Below are 14,032 nucleotides of genomic sequence, written 5' to 3' on the forward strand. Positions count from 1 at the left end.
ACCTCCAGAAGGAGTATTGCCTCTAAGATAATTTTGGTCTTGTGTCACTAAAATAAGGTGCCTTAATTTCTGGTAACACTGAGTATTGTCTTTTATTGTGTATAAGTACTGTGTAACTATAAGTGGTATTGCAGGAGCTTTGCATGTCTCCTAGTTCAGCCTAAGCTGCTCTGCTACAGCTACCTCTATCAGCCTAAGCTGCTAGAACACTACTACATTTGACTAATAAGGGATAACTGGACCTGGTATAAGGTGTAAGTACCTAAGGTACCCGCTACAAGCCAGGCCAGCCTCCTACAACAGCTCACAACCCACAGCCCCACACACCTCAGTCACCATACCCCCAGACACCACCACAACACCCACAGACACATCCACCACATTTGCTGTTGTTTTTTAATATCTGGCTTTGTGGGAAGTGTTGGTCACCCAAGAGAAGGGTAGATGTTCACTGTATGGATATGTGGGTGATGATCCAATTGGGGTGTCATTGCATTGTGTTATGTTTGATAGGGTAAGTATTTCATCTTGTGTTGGCCAATGTCAGCATGTATGGTGTAGATTTGTCCCCTGATATAGATTGTACTTTCGTCTCATGTGCAGGAGCAAGAGTTTTGTTTGTCCACAATCAGGCAGTGCTGATGGGCTGATCTCAGAGATCAGTGTGTGGGCCAGTTTTGAGGCAGTCAGTGAGCATGTTTTTTTACTAGGTGGGTCGGTTTTTACTATTGATTTGCCAGCTATTTAAACAAGCATTGCCTGCAGCAAACACCAATACATGCAGTTTCCCATACCTTGGAAATTAATCATACAGCTTGTCATTACAAGTTCAAAACTGGCCTGATTTGCAAATGTGGGCCACTTTTTTAGCTAGCTGGTTCGCTAACTGGGGCCACTTTTATTTCCAAAATTAGCCCTGTTTTTTCCCTGTATGACACTGAAGGTATAACACTGCTGTTCTTCACCCATTGACTTCTGTGCATCCCTACTGAATCATTACTGGAACCTGGGGACCCCAGAGAGTTATTACTGGAAGTTGGGGGACCCCAGCCTAAGAAGTCGCTATGATTTGAACCTAAAAAAACTACACAATAAAAACACGTATACAACAAAGAATGACACAAATGATGAAATTGTGAATTTAATTCTCAAACAAAATTGTATTTATTCTTTATTAGTCAGCTAGTATTATTTAATTTGTTAAAAAATTGCATACCCGCTTGAGTAGGGGTTATGGGCCCCCAGCGGTCCACCGACCACAGGTTAAGTGCCACTGCTGTAACACATTAGAGAATGCCACTTGGGAGATGTAGGAAACATTTTCATTTTTTCTGCAAATAGAGGAAGAAGTTAAATGGAAGTGCTTTACTTATATGCAGGGCCACTGGAATGATGTGGAGGAAAGAACCAAGTTATGAGGCAGCGTTGACCAATTTGTGACAAGAAAAGTCCAATTAGGCATTTACAATGCCAACAGCTCTAACTCTCGCAAATGCAAGACCTATTGTATTGTAAATGCTTGTTATTTGGTGTAAATCCATCCAGTAGTTGATGAGAAATTAAGGGAAATCCAAATTTATATATCTAGGGTAACAACAAATTCACAATACTGCCAATCTCGTGCAGAGATCTGATTGGCTGCCAGCACTTCAACCAGGAGTGTTGGCAGCCATTTTGAAACTCTGATTCAGTCGAGTACAAAAAAAGAAAAAAGGGGGGGGACTGAGTACAGTTACCCTAACCCCCTTGCCTTGGTCCAGGTGCCCCTCAGGGCTAAAACACATTAAAAAATGTTTTTAAAAATCACAGCAAAAATTGCAACTGTTTAAGATTTTTTTTTTAAAAAGCAAGTGCAGTCTCCCATGCTTGCTTTTAATTGTGCCCCCGGGTGGGCCTGGTCCCAGAGCCATTGCATGCAAAAGAGGAGGGGGACGTGCAGGCACCCCTTCCCAGGGCTTATAGAAGCCCTGGGTACCACCACCTCTCTGGTGCTATGAGTGAGATAATGAGGTGGCTGTGAAGCCTTCTGTACCCCAGGGACACCACCTCCCTGGGGCTTATTTATTAATAAAAATAATTGGGAGTGACCTGCAGACCCCCTCAAACCCCAGGGACCACCACCTCCCCACGGCTATGTTAATAAAGTATGCAGGCCCCAGGGCTTCACTGCCATGGGGACTGCCACTTCCCCAGGGCAACAATATAAATGTAATAGTGCATCAAAGAAAATGAAAAACTAGGTGGGGTCCAATGGAATCCTATACACCCCCCCCAAGGGACCGCCACCACTCTGAGGCTACAAATAAATATAAGAAGGGGGGCCATCGCAGACCCCGGCCCTGGGGACAACCACCTACCTGTGGCAAAATTTCAAAGTTGGAGGGGGCCCTGGGGCCCCCATCGTGGAAACAGGTGTCCCTTCCTGCACATAAACAATCATTCAAAAAATGCCGATTTGCTACTTCTATGTGTGCTGCAAATCCATTGTAGAGTGTGTAGGAAAGGACACCTTGCTGCACATAAACCATCAATCCCCTCAATGCAGACACCCTTGCACTAAGGTGCAAAAAATGGCTACTTTGACAGCTAAATTTAGTGCTGGCGCAGGGGGATACACAGGTGCACCGTATTTTAGTAATAGCACATCCCTACGTTTCTAAAGTGACGCAGCAATACTCTGCAAATTTTGGTGCAGCATCGCTCTGCTCCATTTTTTAGTAAATCGGTCCCTTTGTCTCTTAATACAGATTTGATTAGAAATTTAGCCAAACATGCAAATATAGAATTGATTGGTCAGCATAAGAGAAAGATTTTTTTTACAAGAATCTAATAAGTGCAGAAAGGGAAAAATATATTAGTAACATCGGATGTGTGGAATAAAGTCAATTCAATTATTTTTCGGTTTTAAAAGGGGCTCATTTCTGTAAAATGCAATTTTATGCAAAATGGCTTCATTATCACACTTCCACGTATTTAAGGATTAACTTCGAAATTTCAGATTGCTGTTTTAGATATAGTTCAGGAGATGAGGGAAACCATTTTCCATTATTATGTATATATGGAAGTTTTTGTCTAGATTCCTATTTGAAAGACATCTTGAAATAGTATTTAAATAATCTAAACATCCAATCGGCATACAATTATGTTATGGTTTTAGTTGGCTAATTGCCTTCACTGGGTCTTTCAGACAAGTGCAGTAAGTTATTATTCATTTCCATGCGCCTAGCCCAATCGTTCCCAGAAAAAGAAGACAAACAAAAAATTCTGATATTTCCGAGACTGTTAGACAAAATGCAAAGAGCAAGGAAAAAATTCCAGAGGCCCAAAAATTCACAGGTTGTGGGGTAAACGATTTTAAAAAACGATTTACTATAATGCTTATCAAGATGAAAATTTACTCTAATCATGAGGTTGAATGTAGAAGTAATTTTTGTTAACATCATGTGTCTATGAACTGACGATGGATGTCATAATAGAGGATGTAGTAAGATGCTTACTGATTGCTTTAATAATGAATGCATACTTGCTATATACCTCTCAATAAAAATGATTAGGGTCCATATTTATCTTTTTTCATGCAGTGCAATGCAGCATGACACCTTGATGTGCTGTATGAAAGGGCAGGAATTCGCTGTATTTAACTTTATATCGCACATTCCTGTCTTTTTCTAGCTCATGCTCAAGTTTGGCCGCCTAGCTCTAACTCATGGTGCTACGGTGCCTGCATTGTAGGCTGGATTGTTTGTGTGCAGGAAGTGACAAAAAACAATCCTCAGAGGCATTTGTCTCCCTTTCGCAGCACACATAGAAAGAGGAAAAACGAGGAGAATATAGATGTTTCTCCTCGTTGCACCTCATCTGAAGAAGTGTAGCATTTTGATGCATTCCCAGGTCTACCACTAATGGTACATCTGGGAATGCACCAAAATCCACAGGTTAATGTATAGGAACATACACGCTTTACCCATGGAACACCTCCTTGGAGCAGAGCAACACAAGGCAGTGATTTGCGCTGCTTTGCGTTACTCCAGATTTATCAAGCCATGCAGGGCCATGGAATACGTATCTTGATAAATCTCACTTAGGTTTTGCCTCATCTGTGCACCTCCGTGCATGTCACAAGAGCAATGTAAAAGTGTGATAAATCTGGCCTCTGGTCTGAAAAGGTCTTACCTTTTTTTGTGAGCTGATGGTATCTGAGTGTGCAGAACATATACATATTCTGTTTCATGTTTTTCAGCTAAGTTGGGAGCCTTACATCTCTTGCTGAATATTAAAGGTAGCTGTGTTGTAGGGCTACAAGCTAACCATGTATGGCTAGTTATTTGCTAACATTGCTCAAAGGAACACACTGTTAACACTTCTGTGCTTTCTAATGCTTCCAAAGGCATAATGTTTTTAGCGTGATAGTGCAAACACAGTATCCGCGTGAGTAAGCCTTTACTGGCTCCACAGGCATGTTAGTGGGGAAAAATCACATAAATGGGCAGATTTATGTAAAAAGGAGTTGCCCCCAATGCAGCACCACTTTTCTTGCGCCCCTTAGTGCCCCCCTACCAACACCATGTGTGCGCCGTATTTAAAACATTGCGCACCATGGCACAGGGTAGGGGCAATAGTGTCCAAACTTATGACGCTATTGATGGACTGTTCAGGGTTAGCGCTCAAATTTTGGCGCTAACCCTGAACAGTACATAGGGGCCCATTATAACCAATGGTGTGCCCCCAGTTAACACCTGCTCTGAGCAGGCATTAAAAGTAGACGCAAAAAATGACGCGGTGGAATCTCTTAGATTCTACTGCGCTGTTTTTGCTGTCCCCCTAATGGGGGAATGCCACCTTTGCATTTATTATGCATGGTTCATGCATAATGTGGCACAAAGGGTTAGAAAGTAGCGCAATGCATACATTGCGCCACTCTATAAATATGGCAGAGCGATTTTCGAACCCAGCGCCACATTAGCGTAAAAATAATTACGCTAATGTGGCACGAGAGCTTCTTAAAACTGGGCCAAAGTCCCTTATAAATGGAGTGGTGTAGAGACAGGCAGTGGTTGCTGGAAGGCATGCTGTCAGCTGGCAATCGAAGGCCACCTGGTCGGCAGATGTGTGGCTCAGAAGTAAACTAAATAATGATGATGTAAAGCTACAAGGCAAATGGGGAGGCTTAGATTAATTGATTAGGTATGTGAGATGGAAAATGTTTAGGGAGTATCTTGTGTTCACGTTAATGTGATGTCTAATTGCTGAAATATTCATTATTACAATGCTAATTCTTACATGTTGTGAAAAAGACTAGCACATAATATATACCAATTATTATAAAAGACAACCGTATCTGTGTGCGTTGATTTTTTACTATTCGGGGTGGTGCCATTAATGTTTCACATGAAACAGCAAGAGATTCTGGGACAGGCTTCTAAGGTTCTAAGGCCCGTATTTATACTCCGTTTGCGCCGAATTAGCGTCGTTTTTTTCGACGCAAATTCGGCGCAAAACTAACGCCATATTTATACTTTGGCGTTAGACGCGTCTAGCGCCAAAGTATGGGCAAATAGCGTAATTTTTTTGCGTGAACGCCTTCCTTGCGTTAATGAGATGCAAGGAAGGCGTTCCCGTCTAAAAAAATGACGGCGACGCAAATGCGTCGTATTTATACTCCCGGGCAAAAGTCACGCCCGGGAGGTGGCGGGTCAAAAAACCCCGCATTTGCGCCACTATTTAACGCCTGGGTCAGGGTAGGCGTTAAGGGGCCTGTGGGCTCAAAGGCCAATATTTATACTTTTTGACGCTAAACTGCGCTAACGCAGTTTAGCGTCAAAAAATTTAGCGCCGTCTAACGCCATTCTGAAGCGCCATGCGGGCACCGTATTTATGGAATGGCGTTAGCCGGCGCTAGCAGACCGGCGCTGCCTGGTGTGCGTGGAAAAAAACCACGTAGACCAGGCAGCGCCGGCGTAGGGGGAAAATGGCGTTAGGGCGTCTTAAAATGGGGCAAGTCAGGTTGAGGCAAAAAAATCGCCTCAACCCGATTTGCGCCATTATTTTCGACGCCCAGACACCATTTAAATGACTCCTGTCTTAGTAAAGACAGGAGTCATGCCCCCTTGCCCAATGGCCATGCCCAGGGGACTTATGTCCCCTGGGCATGGTCATTGGGCATAGTGGCATGTAGGGGGGCACAAATAAGGCCCCCCTATGCCACCCAAAAAAAATTAAAAAATATAAAAAATTATACTTACCTGAACTTACCTGAATGTCCCTGGGGTGGGTCCCTCCATCCTTGGGTGTCCTCCTGGGGTGGGCAGGGGTGGCAGGGGGGTCCCTGGGGGCAGGGGAGGGCACCTGTGGGCTCATTTTGAGCCCACAGGCCCCTTAACGCCTACCCTGACCCAGGCGTTAAATAGTGGCGCAAATGCGGGGTTTTTTGACCCGCCACCTCCCGGGCGTGACTTTTGCCCGGGAGTATAAATACGACGCATTTGCGTCGCCGTCATTTTTTTAGACGGGAACGCCTTCCTTGCATCTCATTAACGCAAGGAAGGCGTTCACGCAAAAAAATTACGCTATTTGCCCATACTTTGGCGCTAGACGCGTCTAACGCCAAAGTATAAATATGCCGTTAGTTTTGCGCCGAATTTGCGTCGAAAAAAACGACGCTAATTCGGCGCAAACGGAGTATAAATACGGGCCAAAATGAGCCCACAGGTGCCCTCCCCTGCCCCCAGGGACCCCCCCTGCCATCCCTGCCCACCCCAGGAGGACACCCAAGGATGGAGGGACCCACCCCAGGGACATTCAGGTAAGTTCAGGTAAGTATAATTTTTTATATTTTTTAATTTTTTTTGGGTGGCATAGGGGGGCCTTATTTGTGCCCCCCTACATGCCACTATGCCCAATGACCATGCCCAGGGGACATAAGTCCCCTGGGCATGGCCATTGGGCAAGGGGGCATGACTCCTGTCTTTACTAAGACAGGAGTCATTTAAATGGCGTCTGGGCGTCGAAAATAATGGCGCAAATCGGGTTGAGGCGATTTTTTTGCCTCAACCTGACTTGCCCCATTTTAAGACGCCCTAACGCCATTTTCCCCCTACGCCGGCGCTGCCTGGTCTACGTGGTTTTTTTCCACGCACACCAGGCAGCGCCGGTCTGCTAGCGCCGGCTAACGCCATTCCATAAATACGGCGCCCGCATGGCGCTTCAGAATGGCGTTAGACGGCGCTAAATTTTTTGACGCTAAACTGCGTTAGCGCAGTTTAGCGTCAAAAAGTATAAATATGGGCCTAAGTGCCTCATCACTCCTGTAAGTATATTTTAACGATATTGGTGAAAAATACACAGTGTTTTCCGTTTTTTCTCTTTAAAGTTTATAATATACTTTGGAGGCTAGAGAAATCTATCTAGGTGGGTGTTACACCCAAAATATTGTGATTCTCACAACCGTTGAGGTAAATTGCTTTTTAAGACAGGACACTGAGTTTTGTAGTGAATCCTATCCATGGTGTGAAGATGGAGAATGCATTCCTAAGGCAACATAAAGCCTAGTTGCTGACTGTAGAATTGCTCTGAGTGGTAAGATGGATGACTGCCGGATACCTGCAAGTATACCATTTCCAAAATTAAATCTAAAAATCAGTACAGCTCCGAGTTGGTCAGAAGGGAGTCTTGGGCACATGTATTATTTTAGTGCAATGCATTTGCATGTACCTGTCTCTCAGTGAGGTCCAAAATGTCTTATCAGTTCCAGCTTTTCCTATCACTCACCATTCTGGATACACAAATTCCATATTACATTGTCACACAGGATCCTAGGCACTCACCAGCTCCAGTTTCTCTTCTTTCAGTCGTATGTGTGGGTCGAGATTGACTTTTGTCTGGCTAGCAGCAGTGGTCTGAAAACCAGGTGATGTGGGGCCTGAATGAGAGAGAGAGAGAGGGAGATAGTGAAGTGAGCTATGGGAGGTGAGGTTTCTTTAGTGAGTTTCTTGAAATCGAAGTATGTTCAGCATTCTCTAATCTCCAAAAAGCCTCCAACACATACATTTTGCTCCCAAACATATATCTTTAGGTGGATCTCATCTGTGTCCTGGTCCTCCTAAACCCTGACTAGTATTTACTTCCAACTATAATATTCGATTGAACAGTGTATACACAAATTATACACTGTAAAAACATGTAAGTGTATACCAACTGCTCAGTGCTGGAACATTATACACCTAGCAACAGCAGCAAACGCTATACTCGGTGTCATAATTCTAGTGCTAAACAATGCAATTAGAGCTACAATATCAGGTCTGCATATTTAACAGTCTCCTAAAACTCTCACCCTAACAGTATACCATCTGCTAAAATGTTACCCTTGAACAAAATACTACTGCCACAATACTACCCTATACCGAATCTGTGCATCTAGCTACTAAGACCTGCTGCACAATGTTAACTCTAAAACCTCCTAAAAAAGCAGCCATGACCATTATATGAACTGCAAAAAGATAACCCTAGAAGGACCTCATCGGGCATCAGATGGTGGCTGCGGGGATGCTCCGATTGGGCCCCCTGTCTGTGTGGAATCGAAGCCATCTCTGGAAACATTCTGTCACACTGTGAGTGCTGACCGTGAGGGGGTGGTCCTTGCTGGACTGACTTACAAACTGAGTGGGGCGCATTGCAGCGTCTCGCTCCAGTAACCGCAGGGGAGACCTGCTTACACCGCCTGAGTGGTTTGACCTCGCCCTGCAACTACGTGGTCGGAGGTGTGGCTCTGCATAAGGGCCCTGGGGAATGATTATCTGCAAACAAGGACTACTGTCCTCACTAACAGTAAGTGAACACTCACAGCAGTTTGAACAGGCAACGCCACAAAATACCAGATGAACCCTGTCCACCTAATTATACCGGACCCTTCTGCCAGTGACTACTAGGTGGCCTGTTTTGCTACCTTTCCTGAGAGAGTAGGCCATGGGCCCTGGGACTTCAAGGCAGATGGTGGTGGGACTGCATGCTCCAGAACTTAGTGCCAGAGCACATCAGGCCAGGAGTGGGAGCCTCCATGTGGTAAAAATTGCCAACAATCCTCCCCCTGCATGGGACGTGCAGGAGCTGTGTTCGGGTGCCTGTCAGTGGCAGGAAGAAGGAGGGCAGAGTCACCCCTTTGCTCTTCCACTGGGTGCAAGCAGGAGATCAGCCCTAGCGGAGTAGGTCGCGCAAAACAAAATTATAATAACTCAGGTGGTTCATTGGAAAAAAGTAAGGCCACTGAAGTTGTGAAGGGCCCAGTGCCTAAGCCAAAATCTGCTAAGAAGCATGTCACCCAAAATTGCACACTGGATGATATTGATAACTTGATAGAGAAGGTCAAAGACTTGCTAAATAAATGAAAAGAGGGGGCCCAGGGCCAAGAGGCAAAATCCAAAATAACACATTTTTTACAATATTAAGAGAATAAAGCCAGTGACATGGATACTTTTCCTTCCCTGAAGCCTGTAGCCCTAGTGATAATAGAGGCTGTCTGTGTAGTAATTTCCCCTAATTCTCAAACAAATCCAACTAATCAGCCATCTCAATCAAAGACTTTGGAATGCCACTCAGCCCCCTCTAATATACCATGCACCAATCATGACGCTCTTCTAGCAGGCCTAATGAATGAACAACTCTTACCAACTACCCCTGTAGCAGTGCAAACAGTAAACTGCTCAGGGGACTTAGCTCTGCTTATTGAGCAACTGTGAAGAGAAATATTGGACCTGAAGAGCAATTTACTGTCAGTGAACCAAAGGGTATTGGAGCTCTATGGGTCGAATGTAAATTTATCGAGGGAACTTACAACTAAATCGACTGAAGCATGTCAGGTGAAGCAGTCTTGGCAGCACTGCTGGTCATGTCAAGGGAATGCGGGGGACAAAAATTAGTCCAATTAGCCAAAGTCCCATCAACTACAGCGGGACGTGGGCAAGGTTTCAGGAAAAACAAAGTAATGGGAAGGAGACAAATCCCTTAAGGTCAAAGCATGATGTAGTTGCGGATGTGTCTTTAGGCAAAGGAGCCATTTTACCCTGCCTTACATCCATGCATCCCCCCCAACACACATTGGGAGAAAGTAGCCATTACCATCACCCACTTCGTCGACCACCTCTCATGGAATGGGACAGTGCATTTTTGGCCCCCATTAAGAAGCCTCTATTTACGACACAGCACAACAAGCCATCTTCAGTTTTATTTGACCAACATCCCAAAGCACAAACATGATCATAAAGAGACAACCAAATCTCTGGTAAACAAGGTGACCCATTGAATCAGAGCCCAGAGACAGTGCCTCTCATTTGTGTATTCAGACATTGCTTTTGCCCAACGTTTGTTTAATCCTATTGAGTGCTGAGAGTCTATCAAGCTAACACTGAGGGACCCTTTGCTAGGTAATGGCCTACTGGTCTTGATCACCCAAACCTATCCACCTTATGGCTCTAAATTACAATTTAAGAGCACCCTTGCCTCGCAACCTAATGGAACATCTTGCCCCCCCCCCTTGCCCCTTGTACAGGGTAGAGCAGAAGTGCCTGCCTGTGGGTTTGCAACTGACACTAGAAGACCAGAGGTGTCCCAACTCTGTGAAATTGATTGACTGAATGGCGGATTGTTTTCGATCATTCCCGTAAAAGTACATACCCGATCAGGGTGCTGAAAAAACATTTTGTCAGGATTTACGAACTTCAGTGTCGTGGCACCTCCATCTGGAAGACACTTGATTTTTGTAAAGAATAAGATTAGTGTTACCAAAAAAAACAATATCATGGGCTTGAGTATTAGTGGTCAGAACAGGTGCAGGATAAGGGTTTATAATGTCTACAATTGCTCTTCAAGTAGGAGCAGATTCACCCACATTGAAACTGCTGACTCACCACCTCTCAGAGTATCTAGACAAATCCTTTTTTGTGTTTGCAGGTGTTTTCAACACTATGCACGTGCCCGTTGTCAGGAAATGCCTCCTTGGGCACCAGAGCACCAGGGCAGTTGCTACTCAACTTCAACAACAACTTTGCAACTTTCTTGCAACTTTAAAGGACTCAATTCTTCCCACCAGAAGCGTGAGACTTCACCCTCTGCACCCAGCACCCCCGGCTCGAGATCCAGAGAACTAACGCCACAGGGAGGACTCCCCGGCTACTGCGACCCCGTGATTAGCCTGAGACGATCCCCCTGGACCTCCACAGCGACACCTGCAGAGAGAATCCAGAGGCTCCCCCTGACCGCGACTGCCTGTAACAAGGGACCCGCAGCCCCCAGGACCAGAAGGAACCAAACCTCAGTGCAGGAGTGACCCTCTGCCTAGCCCAGGTGGTGGCTGGCCCGAGAAGCCCCCCTGTGCCCTACCTGCACACGCTGTTAGCATTTCTTTTAGAGTTTAAAAGTTTGTAAAAGTTTTGATTTAAGTTCTATAAGTAGTTTTTAGATTCTCAAAAAGTTATCCCAACTTTTAGAGAAATAATGTCTAGCATAGATGAGATGGTGGTGGAACTCAACCTCATCCCTTATCTGCTTCTAGGGATGTCAGGGTTAAGGACTCTCTGTAAGCTAAAAAATATAAAGACTGGGTCCAACCCTGCCAAAGTAAATCTCCAGGAGCTTTTGGCAGAGTTTGCAAAGGAAGGACCACCACTCTGAGGATAATCCTACAGAGGGAGAAATTAATGACCAGGAGGATGATCCCTCCCTCCTGTCCTAATTAGGGAGACCAGGGTCCCTCAAACCCTGACTCCACAAGTGATAGTCAGAGAGACTGGTTCTTCCACAGGGGAGACCAGTAACTCTGGAAGCATCAAGGGCAGGCTCAATGAAGATGACCGCCTGTTAGCGAGGATGGCCAAAAGATTGGCTTTGGAGAGACAGCTCCTAGCCTTAGAGAGGGAAAGAAAAGAGATGGGGTTAGCTCCCATCAATGGTGGCAGCAACATAACTAGGGTCAGAGAAGACACTGATATCCTAAAAATCCCCAAAGGGATTGTAACAAAATATGAAGATGGTGATGACATCAGCAAATGGTTCACAGCTTTTGAGAGGGCGTGTGCAACCAGAAAAGTAAACAAATCTCACTGGGGTGCTCTCCTTTGGGAAATGTTCACTGGAAAGTGTAGGGAAAGACTCCTCACACTCTCTGGTAAAGATGCAGAATTCTATGACTCCATGAAGACTACCCTGATTGAGGGCTTTAGATTCTCAACTGAGGAGTACAGGATTAGGTTCAGGGGGGCTCAAAAATCTTCGAGCCACACCTGGGTTCATTTTGTTGACTACTCAGTCAAAACACTAGATGGTTGGATAAATGGCAGTGGTGTAAATGATTAAGATGGGCTGTATAACTTGTTTATGAAAGAACATTTTTTGAGTAATTGTTTCAATGACAAACTGCATCAGCATCTGGTAGACCTTGGTCCAATTTCTCCTCAAGAATTGGGAAAGAAGTCAGACCATTGGGTCAAGACTAGGGTGACCAGGACTTCCACAGGGGGTGACCAAAAGAAAGGGGTCAAAAAGCCTCCCCAGGGGAAGAGTGTTGAGACATCCAAGGGAAAAAGTAAAGAGTCTTCTACAGGGCAACAAAAACCTGCTCAGGAGGGTTGGTCCAAAGCCTCTTCACAATCCTCATTTGGGTATGATGGTAAAACCTTTTAACCCAAAAAAAGGCCTGGTGTCGCATTTGTACTCAGCATGGACACCAAACTGGAGAAAAGGCCTGTCCCAAGAAAAGTCCCACAACTACTACTCCAGTTAGCACTGGAATAGCCAGTCTCCAGGTGGGATCAACATTGTGCCCAGAGCAAATCAGAGTTCACACTGAAGCTACATTAGTCTCAGAGGGTGGGGTGGACCTAGCCACACTTGCTGCCTGGCTGCCTAACATGCAAAAATACAGGCAGCAGCTCTTGATCAATGGGACTAGAGTAGAAGCCCTGAGGGATACAGGTGTCAGTGTCACTATGGTGACAGACAAACTTGTTTTCCCAGGACAATACCTGGCTGGACAGATATATCCAGTCACCAATGCTGACAATCAGACTAAAGTTCATCCCATGGCAATGGTAACTTTAGAATGGGGAGGGGTTACTGGCCTGAAACAGGTGGTAGTCTCTTCTGCTATACCAGTAGAATGTTTGCTTGGAAATGATCTGGAGTCCTCAGCATGGCCTGAGGTAGAACTAAAAACCCATGCAGCCATGCTGGGTATCCCTGCACTGGTGTGTGTCAAGACAAGGGCACAGTGCAGGTCTCAGGGTGAAAAAGAAGTGTTGGAGCCTGGAATAATGGCCCACCCTTCCAAGAGAAAAGGAAAGAAGACTGGGGAACCAGCTTCAGCACAGCATAAGAAACAGAGCCTCTCTTCCCAGGAAGATGTTCTATCCTCTGAGGGAACTGAGTCCATGGAGCTGGGACCTTACCAGGTTGAGATATTGGGCCCAGGGGGACCCTCAAGGGAACAGCTGTGTAAGGGGCAAGAAACTTGTCCCTCTCTTGAAGGCCTAAGACAGCAAGCAGCTGAGCAAGAAAAAGGAAATGTCAGTGGAGCACACAGGGTCTGTTGGGAAGATGGACTCCTTTACACCGTGGCAAGAGATCCCAAACCTGGTGCCACTAGGAGAGTGGTAATGCCTCAGGAGTTCAGGGAGTTCATTCTGAGCTTAGCCCATGACATTCCCCTTGCTGGGCATTTGGGACAAACCAAGAGATGGGAGAGGTCAGTCAACCATTTCTATTGGCCCAATATGTCCCAGAAGGTAAAGGAGTTTTGCACCTCCTGTGTCATCTGTCAAGCCAGTGGTAAGACAGGTGGCCTTCCAAAGGCCCCTCTGATTCCATTTCCAGTGGTGGGAGTCCCCTTTGAAAGAGTAGGAGTGGATATAGTGGGTCCACTTGAACCTCCCACAGCATCAGGGAACCAATATATCCTAGAAGTATTGGATCATGCTACTAGGTACCCTGAGGCAATTCCCCTTAGGTCCACTACTGCTCCTGCAGTAGCCAAAACACTCATAGGTAT

At 45.4% G+C, this 14,032-nt stretch overlaps 1 protein-coding gene across 1 annotated transcript in view; it reads right to left on the bottom strand.

Annotated features, from left to right (window-relative positions):
- Nucleotides 1–14,032, bottom strand: part of LOC138262424 (syntaxin-binding protein 4-like) — a 374,700-nt gene that overhangs the window by 346,952 nt on the left and 13,716 nt on the right. The window contains exon 3 of the mRNA XM_069212325.1: nt 7,824–7,918. Coding sequence (XP_069068426.1) covers nt 7,824–7,918 — 95 coding nt within the window. The remainder of the gene's footprint in view (nt 1–7,823; nt 7,919–14,032) is intronic.

The sequence above is a fragment of the Pleurodeles waltl genome, chromosome 10, assembly GCF_031143425.1.
Source record: "Pleurodeles waltl isolate 20211129_DDA chromosome 10, aPleWal1.hap1.20221129, whole genome shotgun sequence".
Classification (NCBI taxonomy): domain Eukaryota; kingdom Metazoa; phylum Chordata; class Amphibia; order Caudata; family Salamandridae; genus Pleurodeles; species Pleurodeles waltl.